The 24,276-nt window shown below is 33.5% G+C and overlaps 2 protein-coding genes across 2 annotated transcripts; one reads left to right on the top strand and one right to left on the bottom strand.

Annotated features, from left to right (window-relative positions):
• The first annotated feature begins 11,645 nt into the window (after positions 1-11,645).
• On the top strand, positions 11,646-12,940 carry LOC125494921 (uncharacterized). Its single transcript, XM_048638814.2, has 2 exons — positions 11,646-11,790; positions 11,988-12,940. Exons 1-2 carry the CDS (start codon positions 11,646-11,648, stop codon positions 12,938-12,940), a joined length of 1,098 nt encoding a protein of 365 aa, XP_048494771.2.
• Positions 12,941-19,108: 6,168 nt separating this feature from the next.
• LOC104909054 (60S ribosomal protein L36-2) lies at positions 19,109-21,702 on the bottom strand. The gene is made up of 4 exons (XM_010698240.4): positions 21,548-21,702; positions 19,738-19,842; positions 19,381-19,580; positions 19,109-19,297 (listed from the first exon to the last, which is right to left on the bottom strand). Exons 2-4 carry the CDS (start codon positions 19,837-19,839, stop codon positions 19,267-19,269), a joined length of 333 nt encoding a protein of 110 aa, XP_010696542.1. The 5' UTR covers positions 19,840-19,842; positions 21,548-21,702; the 3' UTR covers positions 19,109-19,266.
• Between the last annotated feature and the right edge of the window lie 2,574 nt (positions 21,703-24,276).

The raw sequence follows: 24,276 nt of genomic DNA, 5'->3' as shown, positions 1-24,276 counted from the left end.
GAGATTAAGAAGGATGTCACATACTGGACATACATACACTACAAAGAAAGAAGAATCCACATTCCAACTGAACACAAGTTATTTAACTCAATACTCCTTAATGGAAAACACTGGTTATATCTTCTACAATTCCACAACCATGAAAGATAAACATAATAATCAATAAAATAAGCTACTAATTATTATTAATAATATAACAAAAAAAATATACAACAACATCATCGTTTAAAAATCTAAAAACTAACTAACATAAACATGACTACTTAAGTCTTAACAATGGCAAAACCATAAGCAACACGATACGGTGATAACGGCGAAACCCTAAAAGTCCAAACTTCTACTACATCATTAACCTTAATAATGAGAATTCCTCAACAAAACTATTCCAACTACCATTCAAAACATAAATCTTATTAGAAGTCCACTTACTATACTTAAGCATGATTATACTCAAATCAACGTTAGGCTCTATCACAATCACATCAATACCATGTAAACCCGCCAAGTGATCAAATACTCCTGCAACGCACTCGTTTACGGGCATACTAAAACGGGCTTGGTGGTCATTCAAGTCGGATGGAGTCACCTTCTTTTCTATCACAAACTTGTAATCGTACCCACCCAATTCATTAATCTTCTCGATTAGTCTTGGTGGAAGTTCATGAGGTCGTCCTTGAGGAGGTGGTGGTTGCGGCCGGGCGGAGAATATACAACTATGGCGAGGTTTTGAGATGAATGCTGGTGTTGTTGGTGGTCGTGGTGGGTGATTGTAGGATTATTATTCAATATACGTAGAGGTTGTTGTTTTTTCTTGCATGGGGATAACGTTAACATTATTATTCATGCAATAAGAAGTACTACATTCATTATCTTGATAAGTCATAATTGATTTTCCCTTCTCTTTTTTGCCAGGGAAAAGTTTTTATGGTTAACCCTTCTACCCAACAAAGGTTATTCTTGAACTTCCTCAAATCGATTTCTTTTTTGCTCTGTTTTTCCATTGTTGAATATTGTAGTTTTTTTTCCTCTGATTTTGTAAGCATAAAATAAATGAGAGAGAGAATAATGTAAATTGATCAAGGCATATTGGTTGTATTTATAGATAATAAGGTAACATATATATATTTCTACTGGGATTAGGAAAATATTTCGAGTTCATGTAGGATAATAAGAATCGATATATAGTAATTACTAGGACTCTTAATTTTGCTGCTAAATCTTTTAATTTGTTGTGAATTATCTTACTTGCAACATGTTGCCAGCTAACTTACCGCATAATTCTTGCATATAACAGTAATAAGTATTAGTTTCAAGAAAACGAACAAACTTTGAATATATATTTGGCACTGGACTTGTTGGTAGTAATAAGACAACGGCCCAACTTAATTGAGTACTTGGACACCCAATGTTCTCAAAGGCACAAATAAAAATGGTAGATCTTCGGCCCTTAAGCTGAAAATTTAACTACATGTCACTCTATACCAAGTCTAGTCCACTCCGTTTCCGGTCTACGACATGTTTGGCAAAACTAGCATTTGTGTACCAGTTAGTTGTTAATGTAGCTATTAGCGATTTGAGTAACTCTACCAGCTAGTAGCTGTTAGAGGTTAGCTGCAAAAATAGTAATTCAAAGTAGTAATTCAAAGTATAAGTGTTTGGTAATAGTACTGTTAGAATTATTAAAGACAACGTAGCACATTTATTTTTGATAAAATTAACTAAAAAAAATTTAGTGATTAAAATTTATGTTTATTTAAATATTATGTCTTATGTATGCGACCCTTAGGACTTCATGGGGTGAAAATATTAGAATATAACTAAACAATATAAACATGGACGAAAGCGTAATTTTCTCATTTTAGAAGTATTTTAATTCTTATTATAAGACCTTAGAGTGCATATTTCACATCTTAAAAAGCACCACATGAAAGAGAAGTAAATAACTCTTACGTAATAATAGTATATTTATTTATTTATAAGACTTTTGTAATGATGGTGATATATATCTCTATTACATAAGGGAAGGGGGAGCAATGGTGTCCTCTTTTGAGCTGACTATTTTGCCCCCCTTCCCTTTCTAAATTACAAAGGGAATCTCAATACTAAAATAGTCAGTTCACAAATTGATATTTAATTAACTTCCAAAATAGAAATAGAAACTATATTTTGAGACGGAGAGAATTGTTAGAAATATATTTTGAGAAAAAAAAAATGAAAGAATATTGATTTGAGTTGGACAAATCTCTATCACATAAGGGAAGGGGGGAGCAACGGTGTCCTCTTTTGAACTGACTATTTTGCCCCCCTTCCCTTTCTAAATTACAAAAGAAATCTCAATACCAAAATGGGGGTCAAACAAAGCCACCGAAAATTAACGTCAACAATCACTTAGAAATCACTTATATGAGTAAACTTTACAATGCAAATCACACATAGAATTGAGAAAATCACGTTGTAAAAATCACGCAAATCACTCAAATGATCAGGAAACTTTACAAAAACTAAAAATTAACTTACAAACTAAAACTAATATACTAGGACGTCAATACATACAAAAACATTCACAAAATTCACTTACAAATCATTGTTCTCAATAACCATTCCAGTTACATACTCACAAAAATTACCTATAAACACAAATCTGAGAAAAACATAAGATTTTGACATGATATCACACATTCTCCATCGCGATTTGCGAACTTTCAAACAGGTACATATTCTTTTAATCTTCAAAGTTATTTCACATTAGTCGACTTTATGTAGTTGAAAAAATGGAGATAATAAAATTAGTTGAAAAGGGCTTTATATAATTAGACTTAAATTTGATTCATTTTCATATAAAATCTGAAAACAAGATGTGTATGAAATTTGATTCATTTACGACACTGATGAAAAGTTACAAATTTAGTTCTTTTTTTAAAATTCAATATAAATTTTTCCCAAAACTTTTGCAAAATATCCATGTTCAAAATAAATTTTGAAAAACAAACAATATCAAACCTTTTTGCGAACAACTTTTGCAAAAATCCATTTTTAGAAAAAAAAAATTTACATTAATTTGCGAAATCAGATTGTGTATGAAAAATTTAAAATACCATTTCACTATAATTGAAACTCAAAGTGTTGAAATTTAGAAAAGGAGAAAAATAAAAAATGACCATTTTATGCGAAATCAGGTTGTGTATGAAAAACTTAAAATTTCATTTCAAATATAATTGAAACTCAAAGTGTTAAAATTTAGAAAAGGAGAGAAGTTAAAATGACCATTTCATGCAAAATCAAAATGTGTATGGAAAATTTAAAATTTCATTTCAAATATAATTGAACTCAAATGTGAACATTTAAAATGATGAAAATTTTTAAATATCAATTTGTGAAATCAGAATTTAGAAGTTAGACAAGGAAAAAAAAACTGAAATTGTCTTATATTTCGGTTACAATTTTGGGATCATAAAGAAATTACTGAAATCCATATCAAAAACTATTATAAATTACAAAAATGAATAAAACCAAAAAAAAGAATACGAAGATATTTAGTAAAGAAAATCATACTGATTATAAAAGAACATGCACATATAAGACTTGAGAAACAAAAAAGTATTCAAAATCACAAAAACGAATAACAACATAAAAAGAACATGAAATAATCTTATTCACAAAATGGAGGTGAACTTAAATATTAACTTGCATTTTCAGTTTGTTTACAACTTAGTATTAGGCCTAAAAATATCATCGCACGCATCGTGTGCACAAAAGGCTAGTTACATATATTATACAAGAGCTTACAACTAAGTAGAAGATTGGAGTACAAAATTATACACCAAGTGAAAAGGTAGAACTTTAAAGGATTTTTTTATTTTTATTTTTAAAAAAGAAAACCTACAACCACCAAACCTTATGAAATAGCAGTAGGCGAGAATATTGTGTTTGCACCAATTTACATGGATGAAACGTTACATGATGTAAAGTTTTACAAAAGCTAATCAACCTCTAGTCCAACTTCTATCCGCTATTACAATCGCTACCTTACTAAATACTTACACAATTATCAAGTAGCGGTTTAACCACGTCCAACCTCTACCCACTACCTAAAACGCTAGTACCAAATAGGGCCTACCTTTTTGCCAATCTTACGTAATGACATTTTATTCAAACTATTTCACAATCTCATCTTTTGCTAAATGTTAAATTTATAGATTGAAATCATGATATTATTAATTCTTATTCCATACCATCAATACAAAATATGATCTAAGAATATAACAACTGAATTAAACTAAATCAAATTGATTGCAACTGAACTAAACTAAATTAAATTAAATTTTATAAGTAATAGTAATGCTAATAAATAAATTAAGAACTGGACTGAATTAAACTGAATTGAATTGAACTAAAAATACGTTGGGGATAACAGACTCTTGACAAATCATTTTTATATATAGTTTTTAGGTGTATTTAGGTTGCATTTTATAGCATTTAGTTTCATATTTCGGTTCATTATTGCATTATATTCTTAAGTTATCACTAGTAGAAAAATGTCGATTTGCGTCGGACCTGGGACCCCTATTTGCGTCGGACTTGGGTTCGACGGCACAGGTCTCGACGCAGATGACCTGTAATTGATCTGCGTCGTATGCGGAAACGACATAGATCTTTTAGTTATTTGCGCCGCACATTGTATACGGTGCGACGCAAATTGGTCTCCCCAACCCACAGAGGGTAATGTGCGCCGCACATCGCCTAGGGTGCGACGCAGATGAGTGATTTGCGTCGCACCTTGGGCTATGTGCGACGCAAATTGCAATTTTTTTAAAAAATATCATTTTTTAAAAAAAAATTAATTTTATGAACCAGGAATGAGGCTGTTTGCACCCTAAAATCATAGATTTGTAATAATGAATTATAGAAAATAAAGAAAAAGAGATAATTACATAAAAAATAATACATAAATTACAGAAAATCAATTAAATAAAATTACAGAAAATCAAAAAAGAAAATTAGAGAAAAATAAAGATTACAGAATTACTGGTGCAAATCCATATCTTCACTCAAACGCAACCATGCAAGTTCAAGTCCGCCACCAGTTTTTCGAGTATTGAAAACAAAGGAAAATGAAGGTAATGGAGACATCAGGTCCATCAGGAAGCTTGTGATAAACAAAATGAAACGAATAAACGAAGAAAAATTAAGAAAAAGAAAGAATACCAAGGCGATGAAATGACTCGAAGTACAAAACGAAATATATCACAAAACAAAATTAAATCTAACACAAAAGAATACTAAAAATTCATGTCTCTAAAACGAAATTATAAAATGTAACCCCAAAAAACAAAATTTAGATCTACGAAAAAAAAAAACCTAAATTCTAAAGCATCAACAATACAATCTGGGTAAAATATTAACCGTCAATTTTTAGTTGAATTCTAATGTTTCTTCAATATTTATCGTCATCTTCAACTTTCTTGCACTTTCATCTTCAGCTTTCTCGAGCTCGCGCCTTTCGCCGGTGAGAGTGAGAGAGGACATCACGACAAAAATAGCGAATCAGATGGTTCGATTAGAAGAAGCATATGAAAATGGTGTTGTTGTTGTTGGTGGTGAAGAAGCAGATGCGTTGTTGGTGAAGAAGCAGATGCGTTGTTGATGAAACGGCTTATTACGGTTGAGTGAGGGAGATGGAGAGGGAGAGAGAGAGAGAGAGAGAGAGAAAGGAGATGAGTGATGATGATGATGAAACGACTGAGAGGAGTTAGGGTTGAGTGAAGGAGAAGGAGAGGGAGAGAGAGAGAGGAGATGAGTGACGCGACTGAGAGGAAATAGGTTTGAATGTCAATCTGGTTTGAATTCTAGCCCCAAAGTGTTTATTTATGATGATATTGAGGGGTGGATAATAAATGAGAGCTATTGGGATGATGAAAAGATTGAAAGAATGACTAATGTGGTGGATGTTTTGCAGTAGGATGAAGCCATAGTTGAAATTTCCTCTTTAGAGGAAAGTCAAGTAGAGAGTGAGGCGATTTATGAGTCTTTATCGGCACCAGATATTGTTTTCACTCTCATGTTCCATTCTCTCAAAAACTTGATCTTATTCCTTCTTCCCCTATATTATATCCTCCATCTTTTCTTCTTTCTTCCCCTTTGAATGACTCACGTGATAATGTAAATAACGACATTTCAATTTCTTTTCCTCCTTTTGAGTCACGTTTTTTCTTTTTCTTCTTGTAAACATAACTTCTCCTTTGATTTTTCTTTTTGTAGTTTTCATAGATCTTTAGAACTAACTTTTTTCGTTTCTCCGTTCCACTCTTATATAATATACTCTGAGATGTTTGCAGGAACATATGATAAACTTCTTACGGCCCGTTTGGTAGTTAATCATAAATGGTGGTAATGAGAATGAATTTGTGTGTAAATTTGTGAGAAATATCATTGTCCATTCCCTTGGTAATGCCAATTTATCCTAAAGTGTCCACTTTTCTTCTTGAATTTTCATTCCCATCCAATACCACCTTATAGGTGGTAATGAGTGGTAATGAAAATTGCTTCCCCTTGGAGACAAAAACACAAGTTTATGGGTGAGATTGCTTGCCCATAGAGAAAAAATACCTCCCTATGGAGATTTTAGGGTTTCTTCCCTAATAAAATTACACTTAAAATTCATTTCTATTACCGCAATTTATTAGCGACTACCAAACGAGCCGTTAGAGCATTGAACTATTATGAGTGATCTACTAATCTTAATATATTTTTTTATTAATTGAATTCACTTGACTTCCAATAATTATTTTTAGGTTAGTTATCTTTATTTCTTATTTTTGTGAATTCACCTGAATTTTCACTTTCTTATTTTAGTTAGTTGATTTATGTAATTTATTCTTTGTCTTGGAATTCACTTGAATTTTTTTTATTTGGTTTGTTTTTATCCACTAACGAGCTAACTATGTGTTGAGTTATGTTTGTCGTAGTTTGCACGCATGTGTAAGAAGTGGCGCGTTTGGTTCAATTACGCACTCCCAAATTATCGCGAGTCGTTGCTTAAGCCGACACACGAAGACCTGTTGTGCGCACAACCCAGCGCCCAATGGGCCTCACACGCTGCACAATGGCACATAGATTTTCTTTCGCACGCCTTTTAGTATATACTAGTTATTAGGCCCCGGCTATGCCCCGGGTAATTAAAAAAGATCCATTTATTAATATAATACTTTATGATAGTAACACTAAATACAACTTAGCCTAGTGGTTAGAACTTTAGTATATGTATGTACTTGAGGTCTCGAGATCAACCCTATATTATGCAATTTCTTATTTTTTTTATTGCATTTGACGACAAAACACCGAAAATATTATCCCCTATTTCATTTAGGATCAAACACCGAAAGTCATTGAGATTAAGGAGAATGTCACATACAATATTATCCCCTATTTCATTTAGGATCAAACACCGAAAACCATTGAGATTAAGGAGGATATATATATGTCACATACTGGACATACATACACTACAAAGAAAGAAGAATCCACATTCCAACTGAACACAAGTTTAACTCAATACTCATTAATGGAAATTACTACTGGTTATATCTTCTACAACCATAAAAGTTAAACATAATAATTAATAATATAAACTTGTAATTATTATTAATAATATAACTGAAAATATATACAAGAACATCATCGTTCAAAAATCTAAAAACTAACTAATTAAGATAATAAACATGACTACTTAAATCTTAACAATGGCAAAACCATAAGCAACACGATACGGTGATAACGGCGAAACCCTAAAAGTCCAAACTTCTACTACATCATTAACCTTAATAATATGAGAATTCCTCTCAACAAAACTATTCCAACTACCATTCAAAACATAAATCTTATTAGAAGTCCACTTACTATACTTAAGCATGATTATACTCAAATCAACGTTAGGCTCTATCACAATCACATCAATACCATGTAAACCCGCCAAGTGATCAAATACTCCTGCAACGCACTCGTTTACGGGCATACTAAAACGGGCTTGGTGGTCATTCAAGTCGGATGGAGTCACCTTCTTTTCTATCACAAACTTGTAATCGTACCCACCCAATTCATTAATCTTCTCGATTAGTCTTGGTGGAAGTTCATGAGGTCGTCCTTGAGGAGGTGGTGGTTGCGGCCGCGGCGGAGAATATACAACTATGGCGAGGTTTTGAGATGAATGCTGGTGTTGTTGGTGGTCGTGGTGGGTGATTGTAGGATTATTATTCAATATACGTAGAGGTTGTTGTTGTTTTTCTTGCATGGGGATAACGTTAACATTATTATTCATGCAATAAGAAGTACTACATTCATTATCTTGATAAGTCATAATTGATTTTCCCTTCTCTTTTTTGCCAGGGAAAAGTTTTATGGTTAACCCTTCCACCCAGCAACTATTCTTGAACTTCCTCAGATCAATTTCTTTTTTGCTTTGTGATTCCATTGTTGAATATTGTAGTTTTTTTTCCTCTGATTTTGTAAGCATAAAATAAATGAGAGAGAGAATAATGTAAATTGATCAAGGTTGGTTGTATTTATAGATAATAAGGTAACATATATATATATATATTTCTACTGGGATTAGGAAAATATTTCGAGTTCATGTAGGATAATAAGAATCGATATATAGTAATTACTAGGACTCTTAATTTTGCTGCTAAATCTTTTGTTGTGAATTATCTTACTTGCAACATGTTTGCCAGCTAACTTACCGCATAATTCTTGCATATAACAGTAATAAGTATTAGTTTCAAGAAAACGAACAAACTTTGAATATATATTTGGCACTGGACTTGTTGGTAGTAATAAGACAACGGCCCAACTTAATTGAGTACTTGGACACCCAATGTTCTCAAAGGCACAAATAAAAATGGTAGATCTTCGGCCCTTAAGCTGAAAATTTAACTACATGTCACTCTATACCAAGTCTAGTCCACTCCGTTTCCAGTTTACGGACCTATTTGGCAAAACTAGCATTTGTGTATGTAGCTGTTAGTTGTTAATGTAGCTATTAGCGATTTGAGTAACTGTACCAGCTAGTACTTGTTAATTAGAGGTTAGCTATCAAAGTAGTAATTTAAAGTAGTAATTCAAAGTATAAGTGCTTGGTAATAATAGTACTGTTAGAATTGTTAAAGACAACATAGCACATTTATTTAGTGATAAAATTAACTACAAAAAATTTAGTGATTGAAATCTATGTTTATTAAAATATTATGTCTTATGTATGCGACCCTTAGGACTTCATGGGGTAAATATTAGAATATAACTAAACAATATAAACATGGACGAAAGCGTAATTTTCTCATTTTAGAAGTATTTTAATTCTTATTATAAGACCTTAGAGTGCATATTTCACATCTTAAAAAGCACCACATGAAAGAGAAGTAAATAACTCTTACGTAATAATAGTATATTTATTTATTTATAAGACTTTTGTAATGATGGTGATATATATCTCTATTACATAAGGGAATAAGGGGGAGCAATGGTGTCCTCTTTTGAACTGACTATTTTGCCTCCCTTCCCTTTCTAAATTACAAAGGGAATCTCAATACTAAAATAGTCAGTTCACAAATTGATATTTAATTAACTTCCAAAATAGAAATAGAAACTATATTTTGAGACGGAGAGAATTGTTAGAAATATATTTTGAGAAAAAAAAATGAAAGAATATTGATTAGAGTTGGACAAATCTCTATCACATAAGGGAAGGGGGGAGCAACGGTGTCCTCTTTTGAACTGACTATTTTGCCCCCCTTCCCTTTCTAAATTACAAAAGGAATCTCAATACCAAAATGGGGGTCAAACAAAGCCTCCGGAAATTAACGTCAACAATCACTTAGAAATCACTTATATGAGTAAACTTTACAAATCACACATAGAATTGAGAAAATCACGCAAATCACTCAAATGATCAGGAAACTTTACAAAAAACTAAAAATTAACTTACAAACTAAAACTAATATACTAGGACGTCAATACATACAAAAACATTCACAAAATTCACTTACAAATCATTGTTCTCAATAACCATTCGCAGTTACATACTCACAAAAATTACTTATAAACACAAATCTGAGAAAAACATAAGATTTTGACAATGATATCACACATTCATCCATCAGCGATTTGCGAACTTTCAAACAGGTACATAGTTCTTTTAATCTTCAAAGTTATTTCACATTAGTCGACTATTATGTAGTTGAGAAAATGGAGATAATAAAAATTAGTTGAAAAGGGCTTTATATAATTAGACTTAAATTTGATTCATTTTCATATAAAATCTGAAAACAAGATGTGTATGAAATTTGATTCATTTACGACACTGATGAAGAAGTTACAAATTTAGTTCTTTTTTTAAAATTCTATTATAAATTTTTACCCAAAACTTTTGCAAAATATCCATGTTCAGAAATAAATTTTGAAAAACAAACAATATCAAACCTTTTTGCGAACAACTTTTGCAAAAATCCATTTTCAGAAAAAAAAAATTTACATTAATTTGCAAAATCAGATTGTGTATGAAAATTTTAAAATACCATTTCACCTATAATTGAAACTCAAAGTGTTGAAATTTAGAAAAGGAGAAAAATAAAAAATGACCATTTTATGCGAAAGATTGTGTATGAAAAACTTAAAATTTCATTTCAAATATAATTGAAACTCAAAGTGTTAAAAATTTAGAAAAGGAGACAAATTAAAATGACCATTTCATGCAAAATCAAATTGTGTATGGAAAATTTAAAATTTCATTTCAAATATAATTTGAACTCAAACTGTGAACATTCTAAATGATGAAAATTTTTAAATATCAATTTGTGAAATCAGAATTTAGAAGTTAGACAAGGAAAAAAAAACTGAAATTGTCTTATACTTTTCGGTTACAATTTTGGGATCATAAAGAAATTACTGAAATCCATATCAAAAACTATTATAAATTACAAAAATGAATAAAACCAAAAAAAGAATACGAAGATATTTAGTAAAGAAAATCATACTGATTATAAAAGAACATGCACATATAAGACTTGAGAAACAAAAAAGTACTTCCTTCGTTTTTTTTTAGATGTTACACTTTCAAAAATTGTGGTTTTCTAGGCAAAAATTGGAGGAGCGATTAGGAGAGAATAAGTATAGGGGATTAAAGGGGTGGGGACCATTGCACATGGGGGGTTTAAGGGAAAGGAGGAGAGAGAAAAGAGGGACCACTAGTTGGTTCCCTCCAATTCTCTATTACCTACACGCTAATGAGAGAGGGGAAGGGGAGCCAAAATTTTGGCAGCAAAACCAATTCCCTCCAAAATTTTCATAAAGTTGAAAATTTGCAAAAAATTGAAATTCAGCATTTCAAACATTGTTTAAGGCTACAAATTCCAAACTCTATCCTCTATATAAACCCCCAAAAATTAAATGAGGGCTTATTTCCCAAAATGAGGAGAGAGAAAATATTGTTTAGCACCATGGTTTAGTTTCTTTACAAAAATCAGATTGTTCCCACAAATCACTGCACACACATTGCACAGGAAATTACAAAAAATTCCTACTTAATTAAGAACTGAAGTTTCCACAAAAAACTTCACACTTCAGTCTTCAAAAAATCTGGTCCAGCTTATAAACAGATGGGGTCAGCAGATGATGGAGGAGCAGGGGAGTTTTGCCTTCAAGAGCTGCTGGAAATAGAAAGCATGGAGGATGAGTTGCTGATGCATGAGATGTGGACACATTACAACAGTGATGATGACACAGAGGATGATGATGATGGAGGTACAGCAGCAGCAGATGGCAGTCAATCATAGCAACCAAATCACCAGGGTAACCCACAACAACAAAACACAGAAATAGAACACAATGTAAGTTCAACAACCCAAAAACCACACTTAACTTTAACAAAAAGAAGAATGTTGGTTGATGACCTACTTACCTCTGAAGAAATGGTAAATTTGCATGGGGTTTAAAAACAGAAATAGCAAAAAATGGCATAAGTAGGATGACATTAGATAGGATATGGAAAGATGCAAAAAAACAGAGAGAAGCTGGGCATGCCATAGATGTGAGAAACAAAAAAGCAGGAAGATGTGGTAGGAAGCTTAAAGTATATGATGACAAATGGCTTCAGTCAGTCCCACTTAATCTGAGGACAAGTATAAGGGCATTTGCTGGATATCTTAAAATCCCCCCCTCAACTGTTTACAGTCTATTGAAACGGGGCAAGCTGAGAAGTCACACTAGCAGCACCCACCAAAAACTGACTGAAGATCATAAGATTCAAAGAATGAAGTGGGTGTTACAACACATATTACCAGCAACAAGGACACAACCACCTAAATTTGTTGACATGCAAAATGTTGTTCACATAGATGAGAAGTGGTTTTATTTAAGTCCAGATATGAGAAGGTTTTATTTGCTTCCTGCTGAAGATGACCCTTATAGTTGTTGTCAGTCCAAGAGGTTTAAAATAAAAGTCATGTTCATGTGTGCCACATCTAGACCTATTAAGGACAGTGAGGGAAGGATGATACATGATGGGAAATTTGGTATCTACCCTTTTGTTGAGTATGCAAGAGCTAAGTATTCAACAAAAAACAGAAGGGCATGTACTATGTTGACAAAGGCAATTGAAAGTGTTACACTACCAGTTATGAGGGATATGATAGTTAACACTATCATACCTGCCATAATGAGGAATTGGCCAGAAGGTGTGTCCAAAGAAATCTACATACAACAAGACAATGCTAGACCTCACATTCATGCATCAGACCCACAATTTATTGCAGCAGCAACTCAGAATGGATTCAATATCCAACTCATCAATCAGCCAGCTCAGTCCCCTGACTTAAATGTGCTAGACTTGGGGTTTTTTAGAGCAATTCAGGCACTACAATATCAATCATTTCCTAAGAACCTAATGAACTGATTTTAAGAGTCAGGACTGTTATGATTTCTTTGACCCAGAAGTTTTGAAGTACACTTGGTTGCAATTACAATATGTTATGGTAGAAATACTAAAGTGCAAAGGGGGGAACAATTTCAAGAATCCACACCATGCAAAGAGAAAGTTAGAGAGATTGGGATTACTTCCAGAAAATGTAACAGTGGACCAAGCTGTGATAGATGAGGCAGTTACATACTTGAATGAGAGGTTTGTGAATGTAGGAGAAGCATTTGACTACTTAGATGCACATCAAGAGTAGAATGGGCAGAAGATGTGGCAAGTTTTTTTTGAACATAACTAGACTGTGTATGAAGGAAAAGAATGGGGAGCAACTTTTTGGTATATATCTAGTATAGAAGAAGATGAAGGATCTACTTGCACAAATACACATGATCTACTTTTTGTTAAAGATTATAGACAACATGAAGCAACACTTCTAAGCAAACCAGAAAGTTTTTTGGGGGTTCTTGTTTAGTTATTAGACTATTTTGTACATGTTGAAGGACTGGTTTGTATAAGCAGTGATGCAAGCATTTAATGAAGTCAAGCAATTATGGTTGTTCTTATTCTTTTGCATGTCAACAAGTTTAAAGTAAGGTGTGTGTTTTTAAAATCCATCAGGGTTAATTCAATGGCTCATTGAGGAAGCAATGGATGATTTAAAACCTCAACTTATTGGTTTAACACCAATAAGGAGCAAATCATCTATTGCTCTTCAAGCCCAATGTATGAGTCCCTTCATCATTTGGATTTTACTTTTTAAAATACATTTGGGACTCAAGGGGGGAAGCATATGGGACTCATTGTGTAAACAGTGGGGGACTTAACTTAACTCAGCACCCAAAAACAGAAGGCAACCAAAAAACACAAGGCAACCAAAAACAGAAGTACATCATTAGCCATTTGTTCATCCTCAAACCTCCTATCCAAACCAACACCCATAGGCTTCCCAACAATACATGCCAACCACATACACAAGGCAACCAAAAACAGCCAACCAAAATACACAATCCAACCAAAAACAGAAGCCTACCAAAATCAGAACCCAACCAACAGTTTCATAGGCAACCAAAAACAGCCAACCAAAATATTCATAGGCAACCAAATACACAATCCAACCAAAAAATATTCATACCCAACCAAATACACAAGGCAACCAAAAACATAAGCCAACCAAAATACACAATCCAACCAAAAATAGAAGCCTACCTAAATCAGAACCCAACCAACAGTTTCATAGGCAACCAAAAACAGCCAACCAAAATATTCATAGGCAACCAAATACACAATCCAACCAAAAAATATTCATACCCAACCAAATACACAAGGCAACCAAAAACATAAGCCAACCAACAGATTTATAGGCAACCCCAAATCAGACCCCAAGCAACATATTTATAGGCATCCAAAAACACAATTCATCCAAAATAATTTCATAGGCAACCAATAATAGGCAACAGCAAACCAATAGGAATTTCAGGGACTCAAATTAATTAAAAGGCAACGAAAAATAGAAGGCAATTAAAAGAGTTAGGATGATAGAACCTCAGGGAGTCAAAGTACTCTCCTTTCTCCTAATAAGGAAGCAATGAGTATCAGGATCAAGTTCTGATGAAGTGCAGGGACTCATTGGAATTTCAAGCTCACCCCCACCATCCTCAGCCTCCTCATCATCCAGCAGTTCTTCAACCACATCGAAAACCTTAAAACCCCCATCAGACTCAACATACATAGCATAAACAGTGCCTTCATCGTCGTAGACGTTGAAGGACTTAGAAGCACAACCCAAACACTCACATCTGTCCTTCCTCTTACACCCCACAATTTCCTTCTCCTTCTCCTTCCCCTTATCCTTCTCATTCTCCTTCACCTCTTGAACTTTACCATTCTTCCCAACAGTGTAAAAACACGGAGCCTTTAAAGCACAAACAATCTCATGGGTAGAACGGAGAATTTCCTTACCTTTTCCCCCATCCCCTTCTTCCTCAACCCTAGATCTAGGCCTCAACCTCTGTGAAATAGGTCTGGGGTCAAAGATCTTCTTAACTTGGGGACTCATTTTTTTGGGTTGGAAGAAGAAGAGGGACGGAATTCCCTTGGTAACCCCGTTACCTGATAAAACTCATCAACCACCACACCCAAAGCCTTGAAGGCATAAGGGCGAAGCAAGTGCTTTGCATCTCCACTGTCATAGAGCCTCCTTGGCCAAGGAGACCCAGTCTGCAATGCAAGCATCAACTCGCGAATAGAGTCAGACTCATCAGCATCGTCAGTTTGGAACAAGGCGTCAACAAGGGGTTGGAGGTCAGGCACAAAATTCTTCGGCATTTTTCTAGGGTTTTTTTCAAGAACTTTTGAGGGGAGATTTGAAGAGAAATCAAAAGTTTCAAGAGAAGAATGGAGAAATCGAAAGTTTTAAGGGGGATTTGAAGAGGAAGTGAAGAAATCTAGAGAGAGAAAATGAAGTACAGTAGAGAGAGGAAGAGAAGATCAGAAGAGGAGAAATGAAAGTGGAGAGAGAGAAGATGAAGTTCGTAGTTTTAGGGTTAGGGAAGTGGAGTGGTTGGGGAAGAACTTTAATGGGGGGTGAATCAGTGGGGGAGGGGGGTTGAATCTATTAAATTATCATGGGGAAGATGAAAAGGTAGTTGGGGGTTTTAATTTTGGTGGGAATGGTTAAAATCTGATTAGATTAGGTAGGGAATTAATAGGGTAGATTAAGAGTGTTTTAATTTTTAATGGGTAGTTAGTAAGGGTAATATGGACATTTCACAAGGCAAAAGTTACTAAATAAGGAAATTTTAAAAAGTGTAACATCTATTTAAAACCATGCAATTTTAGGAAAGTGTAACATCTAAAAAAAACGGAGGAAGTATTCAAAATCACAAAAACGAATAACAACATAAAAAGAACATGAAATAATCTTATTCACAAAATGGAGGTGAACTTAAATATTAACTTGCATTTTCAGTTTGATTACAACTTAGTATTAGGCCTAAAAATATCATCGCACGCATCGCGTGCACAAAAGGCTAGTTACATATATTATACAAGAGCTTACAACTAAGTAGAAGATTGGAGTACAAAATTATACACCAAATGAAAAGGTAGATTGGAGTACAAAATATGACCTAAAAAATTTATTGATTAAAATCTATGTTTATTTAAATATTATGTCTTATGTATGCGATCCTTAGGACTTCATGGGGTGAAAATATAAGAATATAACTACACAATATAAACACGGATCAAAGCGCGATTTTGTCATTTTAGAAGTATTTTAATTTTTATTATAAGACCTTAGAGTGCATATTTTGCATCTTAAAAACCTCTAGTCCAACCTCTATCCGCTATTATAACCGCTACTTTACCAAACACTCCCACAATTATCAAGTAGCGGTTTAACTACGCCTAACCTCTACCCACTATCTAAAACGCTAGTGCCAAATAGACCTACCTTTTTGTCATTCATACGTAATGACTTTTTATTCAAACTATTTCACAATCTCATCTTTCGCTAAATGTTAAATATATAGATTGGAAACATGATACTATCAATTCTTATTCCATACCATCAGCACAAAATATGACCTAAGAACAAAACAACTGAACTGAATTGATTGCAACTAAAATTTGCAATTCAACTAAACTAAATTAATTATAACTAATAGTAAGAATTCTTGCATACAACATTAATAAGGAATAGTTTCAAGAAAACGACGACACTTAATATCTCGCATTGGACTTGTTGGTAGTAGATAGTAATTAGAAAAAGAAAAAAAATCTCAGAGGCAACGCCCAACTTGAGTACTTGGACACGCAATATTCTCAAAGGCACAAATAAAAATGGCAGATCTTCGGCCCTTAAGTTGACTTTAACTACATGTCACTCTATACCAAGCCTAGTCTACTCGGTTTCCAGTCTACGGGCTTGTTTAGCAAAACTAACGTTTGTGTAATTGTTAGCTGTTGTTGTAGCTGTTAGCGATTAGAGTAATTGTTAGCTGCAAACTAGTAGTTGTTAGAGAGCAGCTGTCAAAGTAATAATTCAAAATATAAGTGTTTGGTAACTAGGTTGTACATAGACGGATACGGATACGGGTATGGGTGCATATTCGGGTACGGGGACAGAAAACGACAAGATTTTGAAATTTTAGGAAAGGGTACGCATACCCATAGAGAATACCTATCGTATCGGGTACGTGTACGATTACGTGACGTAGAAGAAGTACCCATGCTATATAGTTTGGTAATAGTAGCTGTTGGAATTGCTAAAGACAACATAGCACATTTATTTAAAGACTACAAAAAATTTATTGTTTAAAATCTATGTTTATTTAAATATTATGTCGTATGTATGCGAAACTTAGGAATTCATGAGGTGAAAATATTAGAATATAACTAAACAATATAAACACGGACCAAATCGTAATTTTGTCATTTTAGAAGTATTTTAATTTTTATTATAAGACCTTTAGAGTGCATATTTCGCATCTTAAAAAGCACCATATGAAAGAGAAGTAAATAATAATAGTATATTTACTCATTTATAAGACTTTAGTAATGATGGTGATATATATTACATATATTATACAAGAGCTTACAACAAAGTAGAAGATTGGAGTGCAAAACTATACACCAAGTGAAAAGGTAGGACTTTAAAGGATTTTATATTTTTATTTTAAAAAAAGAAAAGCAACAACCACCAAACCTTATGAAATAGCAATAGGCGAGAAGATTGTATTTGCACCGCTATTTACATGGATGAAACCTTACCTAATGTAACGTTCTACAAAAGCTAATCAACCTCTAATCCAACCTCTATCCGCTATTATAACCGCTACCTTACCAAACACTCCCACAATTATCAAATAGTGGTTTAACTACGTCTAACCTCTACCCACTACCTAAAACGCTAGTGTCAAACAGGCCTACTTTTTTGTCATTCTTACGTAATGACATTTTATTCAAACTATTTCACTCTCATCTTTCGCTAAATGATAAATATATAGATTGAGATCATGATATTATCAATTCTTATTCCATACCATCAGCACTAAATATGACCTAAGAACAAAACAACTAAACTGAATTGATTGCAACTAAAATTGCAATTCAACTAAACTAAATTAATTATAACTAATAATAATGGTAATAAATAAATTAAAAACTAAACTGAATTGAACTCAACTGAAAATAAATTGGGAAAAACAAGCCCTAATCCACCAGTAAATTAGATTTGTAAGAATTGAAGGTTAATTTAATAGTAAGCTTTCTCATCTCCGCTAGTGAAGTATAAAATTCAATATCTATCCCAAATAAATTTTGACTATGAATATGGGAAGGAGGTAGTCAGGTAGAGATGAGTCTTAACTCTTGCTTGTTGTAATAGGACTATGCGGGTAGAGAGTTTGTGGGGGAGCAACACGAAGGATTTCTTTTAAACTATTAACTAAAAAAAGATTGGATTTCACCAATAAAGCATGATGACTAAAATCATAAGGATAGGAGTTAGCTCAAGTGGGTAGAGCGCTCCCCCTTTGCCTTTGAGGTCAGGGGTTCGATCCTTACCCCCAGCATTTATGCTGGGGTATTTCCTTAGCATGCTATGCATGTCTTACCGGCCAATGTGTTGGTAGTTCCTACAGGCTAGTAGCCTAGTAGGGGTTAGCTCTTGGGCTAACTTAATTTCCTAATAAAAAATAAAAAATAAAGCATGATGACTAAAATCATTACAATTTACACATAATTGTGGGCGAAAAAGCTTGTTCTTTTTGCCATATAGGTTTGAGGGGCAAAAAAAGCACATACTTTAGCAACTGTTTTTAGGTGAACATCAGTAGTACTTAGGGAGTAGGACGAAAATTTCATATAAATCCATAGAGATAAGATTATCAATCAGTCCTACTGGTAAGATTTATGTCTCATACTCTAAAAACTTTAGGGTTCATATAATCAAACCTTACTAGAGGCAATCTAGAGTATTAACATTTAGAGTATAGAATGAGGGAATATTGATCAAGACAATCCAATAGCATTTACGACGAAACACCGAAAATATTATCCCCTATTTCATTTAGGATCAAACACCGAAAATCGTTGAGATTAAGGAGGATGTCACTACAAAGAAAGAAGAATCCACATTCCAACTGAACACAAGTTTAACTCCGTACCCATTAATGGTGAATTGGAAAACATTCAAATACCCAACTACAAAATTTTAACTCAACATGCAAAGTCTAGAGCAAAGAGTCATAATACTACCACAACTATAAAGTTAAGTAAAACGGAACTCCTTGTAGAATAGATCACTTCTTTTTCTCTGCACCTCCAGCAGACCTGCCAGTAAACAAGACGAAAGTTTAGAAACAAATTAGTTAAGCTCTATCGACCACACCCAGAAATGTGCCAGCGCTATATACCTCATCTTCCTGAGAACAGTGGACATCTCCTCTCTCTTCCTCTTTGCCCTCTTGTGTGTTCCGAGCTTTCTCTTAGCCAACTTCAAGGCACGCTTGTCCTTACCAACCTTCAACAGCTCAGTGATTCTCTTCTCATATGGAGCAAAACCAGCGACCTCTCGGATGAGACTCCTCACAAAGTGGACCCTCTTACTTGTTTTCTGTATAGCAGGTTACAAGTCAAGACTCCACAGTAAATATAACTCATAGACATCATTGATGTATGTTATGCACAAACAAGACGATGTAGCATGCAGGAAAATTTATTTCTGGTTGAAACTAAAATCATAATTGAAGCTTCCATATGCAGTTGCTTACCCCTTTTCTATCAGATGGCCTTGGGGCCAATTCCTTCTTGGTGACGATGTGACCCCTGTTAAGGCCAACAAAAAGACCCGTGTTCGGCTGTTTAGGAGCCATTACCTGAAAGAATCGTACCCAATGAATAAACGACGGACAGAATTGATGATCAATGCATACCAATAATCAAAACATATCAACAACACAACCGGGTAAACCAAAATGGGTGCATATATATATGCTAAAGAACCAAGACAACCAAGTGCCACAGTAACAGTCGGCCTAGTGTGTATAGAATATTGATATACAGGCTTATAAAGTGTTTGTTTTGGAAGAAAATATTTCCCTGGAAAAGCAATTTTCCCATTTTCCTTTGGTTTGTGAAATTTGAAATATAGTTTTGCCAATGATGGAAATATTAGTTTCTTTTTCTAAACTAACAAATGACATATTTTCTTCCTTATCCTTAAGATACCTTCTTCCCTTCTCCCATCCATCCCCTCCCCTTCATTTGTATAGAAACACACAAGAAAATTTAATTTTTCAACTGTGTTTTCCCTTTAAAAAAGTAAATTATTTTCCATTATAGTGACCCCACCCAAGCACAGAGACCATAATCAATGAACAATGCACACATCCCAAAAGCAAAATGAAAACACAAACACATCAATTCTCACATATCAACACAAACAAAGCAAAACATGGTCAAATTGATAATCACAAATGCAACAAAATTTGTTCTGCACCACAGAAGGATTAGTTTCATATCTCCATTAGCAGATGTAACAAAAAAATGGAGGTGAATTCTTCTATTATAATAGTTTCTGTCAGCCCCTCAGGCCTCAACCAAAATAAGCAAAGCTATTTCTCTGCTCATCCATAGAGCCCCAAATAAGCAAAAGACGGGTTAATGAGCAAAAACATAGCCTAGGGTTTGAATGGTCTTATCAATACACAAATGTACAACTCTGGAATTTCAATTGCGCTTACACTCATCACGGTAGGAATTGGGTTCAAGCATTCCCCACCCCCTTCTCATCAATGAACTCTTGACATATACGAAGAAATGTGGTTTGTTCGAGAAATTCCTACCTCGCTATCTATCTCTGAGATGTTTGGAGAAGGGTATATAATACACCCGGGAAAATACCATATAGGTTTATGAAAAAGTCCTCTCATAATAGGGCACCCAACAGTCATCCTAGACTAATACCAACTAAGCAAAACCTAATCAGTAAAAAAAAGCACAAAGAAATAACCAGATAAAAAATTAAGGCTCTGTTTGTTTTGAAGGAAAACGCTTTTCACAAAAACAACTTCCCTCAGTTTCTGATGTTTGGTTGGACAAGAAATTTAGGAAAACGAGATGGAATAAACATTATCCTCCAAACATCTCCAATTTCCTCTTTGTATCTTAATAGTTTTCCATCAAACCAAACAACGGAAAAACTTATATTCATTTGCGTTTTCCACCGACTAATATTTTCCATCAAAAAAAGTTCCCCACCAAATCAAATGAACCCTAAAGTTCAGAAATCAAAAGAATTCAATCTAGGTCAAAAAATACCAACTTAACAAAACCAAATCACTAAAACACTAACATTTAAACAAAACAGCGTAAATTTCATCAATACAATAAACCTCAACAACAACAATAATAATAATTAGTGCCGTTCAAATAGAGAAAAAACCCAACTACAACATTAATCATCTAAAACTAGCAGAAATCAAAATATATTGTTAAATGTACTGAATTATTAACACCATTGAAGAAGAATAATTGTTTATTATCGAAGAAAATAGAAAGGATTAACAAAGGAAAAATTACCTGGATAGTGAAGTTTGGAAGATCTGAGAGAAGAAAATGAGGAAAAACACAAAGAAAGGAGGCAACTACAAATGGTTTTGATGTAGTTAGGGTTTTTCTTTCATCCGTTGGATTAGTTTTTTCTGTATCTAACGGTCAGAATGGTTTTAGGATGGTGATTTAGGGTTTATCAGTTAATGAGTTTTTGGGCTTTGGTCTTTTAAGGAATGAGTATTTGGGTTTTTGGGTTGTTGGCTCGAGTAGATGTTTACATAGGCCATCAGGCCTAACACAAATACTTAGTCGTGTTAATTTTAGTGACTGGTTTAATTTATTCGGTAATAGTGTTGGTTTTTTTAAAAAAATATTGTCGGTTGTAGTTTGAGATTCAAAAAGAAATAAAGGAAGGAGAAAAGAAGGGACAACTAGGTTGATACGTGATGTTTAGAGACAGTGTTAGATCAGAGTGAGATGAAATTGGCTTGTTAGGATAATGTAGCCTGAATTTGTCTTACTTATGTCATAATAGACCGTCTGTATAATAATTTGTTATATATGTAATTAACCTTGTACCAGTTTTCTATTTGAAAAATTCATAGTAACATACACTTATTACTTATTATTACGGATAAATTTTTCTAGACAAATATTTTTAATTTGAAGAATGCAATAGTTATGAATATAGAGATAAATTCCAAACAAAGATCCCCTCAAAAAAAATACAAACAAAGAAATGGAAAAGAATGTTAAGTTTTGCATCTTGAAGTAATTATACACTCATCTGCTAATCTATAATTTACAGGTGATCAAGTGGAGGGTTCAAGTAGGCCTCTAAAAAAAATGAACCCATTATTTAGGCCGAGTTGAATTTCTTGTGCCCAGAGCCCACTTTTTCAGACCAAAATTAGACTTAATATTGCCAGAAATCGTCCCAAACAAGAAGAAAAGGGTTGGAATAGGCCCAATAAATATGCCCAAGTCTGGCAGGAACGGAGTAACTTTGACTAGCTTTAGTACAACTTTGGAATTGCCACATCTGTAGAACGATGACAAAAGTAACTATCAACTACATATGAATGTGCCAATATAGGGTACGGTATTATGGAAATCATTGTATATATTAAGGACTCGTTTTTTTGACCTTATTTTATCCTAACATTTTTTAACTTTTTCTTTTTTTTTTTTTGAACTTCTTATTGTTTTAGATCTTTTCCTAACTTCTCTTCTTGGCTTTTCTTATTTCTTATAAATTTATATTAAATTTTTGAACTTTTCTTGCTTTTTTTTTGAATGCTCCTATTTTCTGAACTTTTCTTACTTTTTTGAACTTTGAAAAATTAGGTGAAGAGATTATGCCCTAATTGTGTGGAAATCAACTCCAATGACTTAAAACCATGTCACAGAGTTACTTCAAGTTTAAGCAGAATACCTGTTCAAGTTTATGAGAGTTCAAAATGGATCTATAGATTAAGGGATTTTAATCTTTTTAACCCCCTGAGGGTCATATATACAACATTTATCTAACAAAAGCTACAAAAATATATGTAGTAATTGGCGACCCGTAAGTGTAACCATTCATAGCTAATCTTTTAGCAAAAAAAAAAAAAAAATCATTTAAGATCGTGTAGATTCGTTTGAAACACATATTTTTGAGATATGAACTTTTTCGAATTTTATTATTATATCTAGATGCAATACTTTGCAAGTGAGATATAAGGTAGGTTTGATGTATTGACCCAAAGTTTTGATAATAGTAGAAGTCAAATCGTGTAAATTGAAAATGTTCAAAAATATTTTACTAGTGAAGCCGTTTTTGCTGAAAGTTCATTATGTCTAAAACTCTAAATATAATACTTCCTCCGTTTCTTTTTACTTGCAACGGTTTGACTTTTTTTACACTATTCACCAACTTTACTTAGTTTATGTTTGGTGATTTATAGTTAAGGAGAAACATATTCATGTGGGATTTTCTTAGATTCGTCTGAATGTATATTTTCCGAATATATACTTTTTATAATTTTTATTTATCGGTAATTAAATTTATTGATGATTGAAATTATGCATTGGCAAGCGTGAAAGTCAAACTGGCAAACTGTTGCAAGTAAAAAGAAACAGAGGAAGTATGTTGCAAGTGCGATATGGGTCAGGCTCGACGCCTTGACCAAAATTTTTGGGTTGCTCGGATAGAGGTGAAGTCCAGTTTCAGCCTGTCGGTCGTCGGGCCACAAAATCTTAGCCAAAAACTTGCTTAGTTTAATATCATCTTTTGTGCCGAAACATGATGGTTACGAGGCCGAAGCAAAGACAAAGCATCAATTCCCCACAACAAATTAAGACATGAAAATGCTATCGTATTCTTTTTCATTGCTTTTTCTGTTTTCTCCATGTGAAGTGGTTTGTTAATTGTGGTGCACTTTGAGGATAATAATATAGAATATTCCCCTTCTTTCTTCCCTTATCTTTAAGTATGGAACCTATTCATTCCAATCGGTTTGATTAAGAAAAAACATAGTCAAGTGTGAGATCTTATTTATTAAATTTGTCTTAATGCAATAATTTTAATATTACTTTTATAATTATTAATATAGTTATATACAATTAAAAATATAAATATCTAAAAAATATATTGGAGTACGTAAAATAGAGGTGATCATTTTGGCCCGGCCCGACCCGTTTTTGGGTCGGGTTTTGGGCAGAATGTTTCAGCCCGCGGGCCGGGCCCGGCCCGCTCGTATTTCTTTTTGACTTTG

Source organism: Beta vulgaris, chromosome 2, assembly GCF_026745355.1.
Source record: "Beta vulgaris subsp. vulgaris cultivar EL10 chromosome 2, EL10.2, whole genome shotgun sequence".
NCBI lineage: Eukaryota > Viridiplantae > Streptophyta > Magnoliopsida > Caryophyllales > Amaranthaceae > Beta > Beta vulgaris.
The sequence above is the reverse complement of the archived record's forward strand: the minus strand, read 5'-3'. Positions and strand labels throughout refer to the sequence as shown.

What these genes read in the sequence shown, in the direction of transcription:
- LOC125494921 (XM_048638814.2), top strand. Translation starts at nt 11,646, where the DNA reads ATGGGGTCAGCAGATGATGGAGGAGCAGGGGAGTTTTGCCTTCAAGAG. An exon ending in AGAGGATGATGATGATGGAG is followed by an intron (nt 11,791 to 11,987) that starts GTACAGCAGCAG and finishes GTTTAAAAACAG; the next exon opens with AAATAGCAAAAAATGGCATA.
- LOC104909054 (XM_010698240.4), bottom strand. Translation starts at nt 19,839, where the DNA reads ATGGCTCCTAAACAGCCGAACACGGGTCTTTTTGTTGGCCTTAACAGG. An exon ending in GGCCATCTGATAGAAAAGGG is followed by an intron (nt 19,581 to 19,737) that starts GTAAGCAACTGC and finishes CCTGCTATACAG; the next exon opens with AAAACAAGTAAGAGGGTCCA. An exon ending in ACTGTTCTCAGGAAGATGAG is followed by an intron (nt 19,298 to 19,380) that starts GTATATAGCGCT and finishes GTTTACTGGCAG; the next exon opens with GTCTGCTGGAGGTGCAGAGA.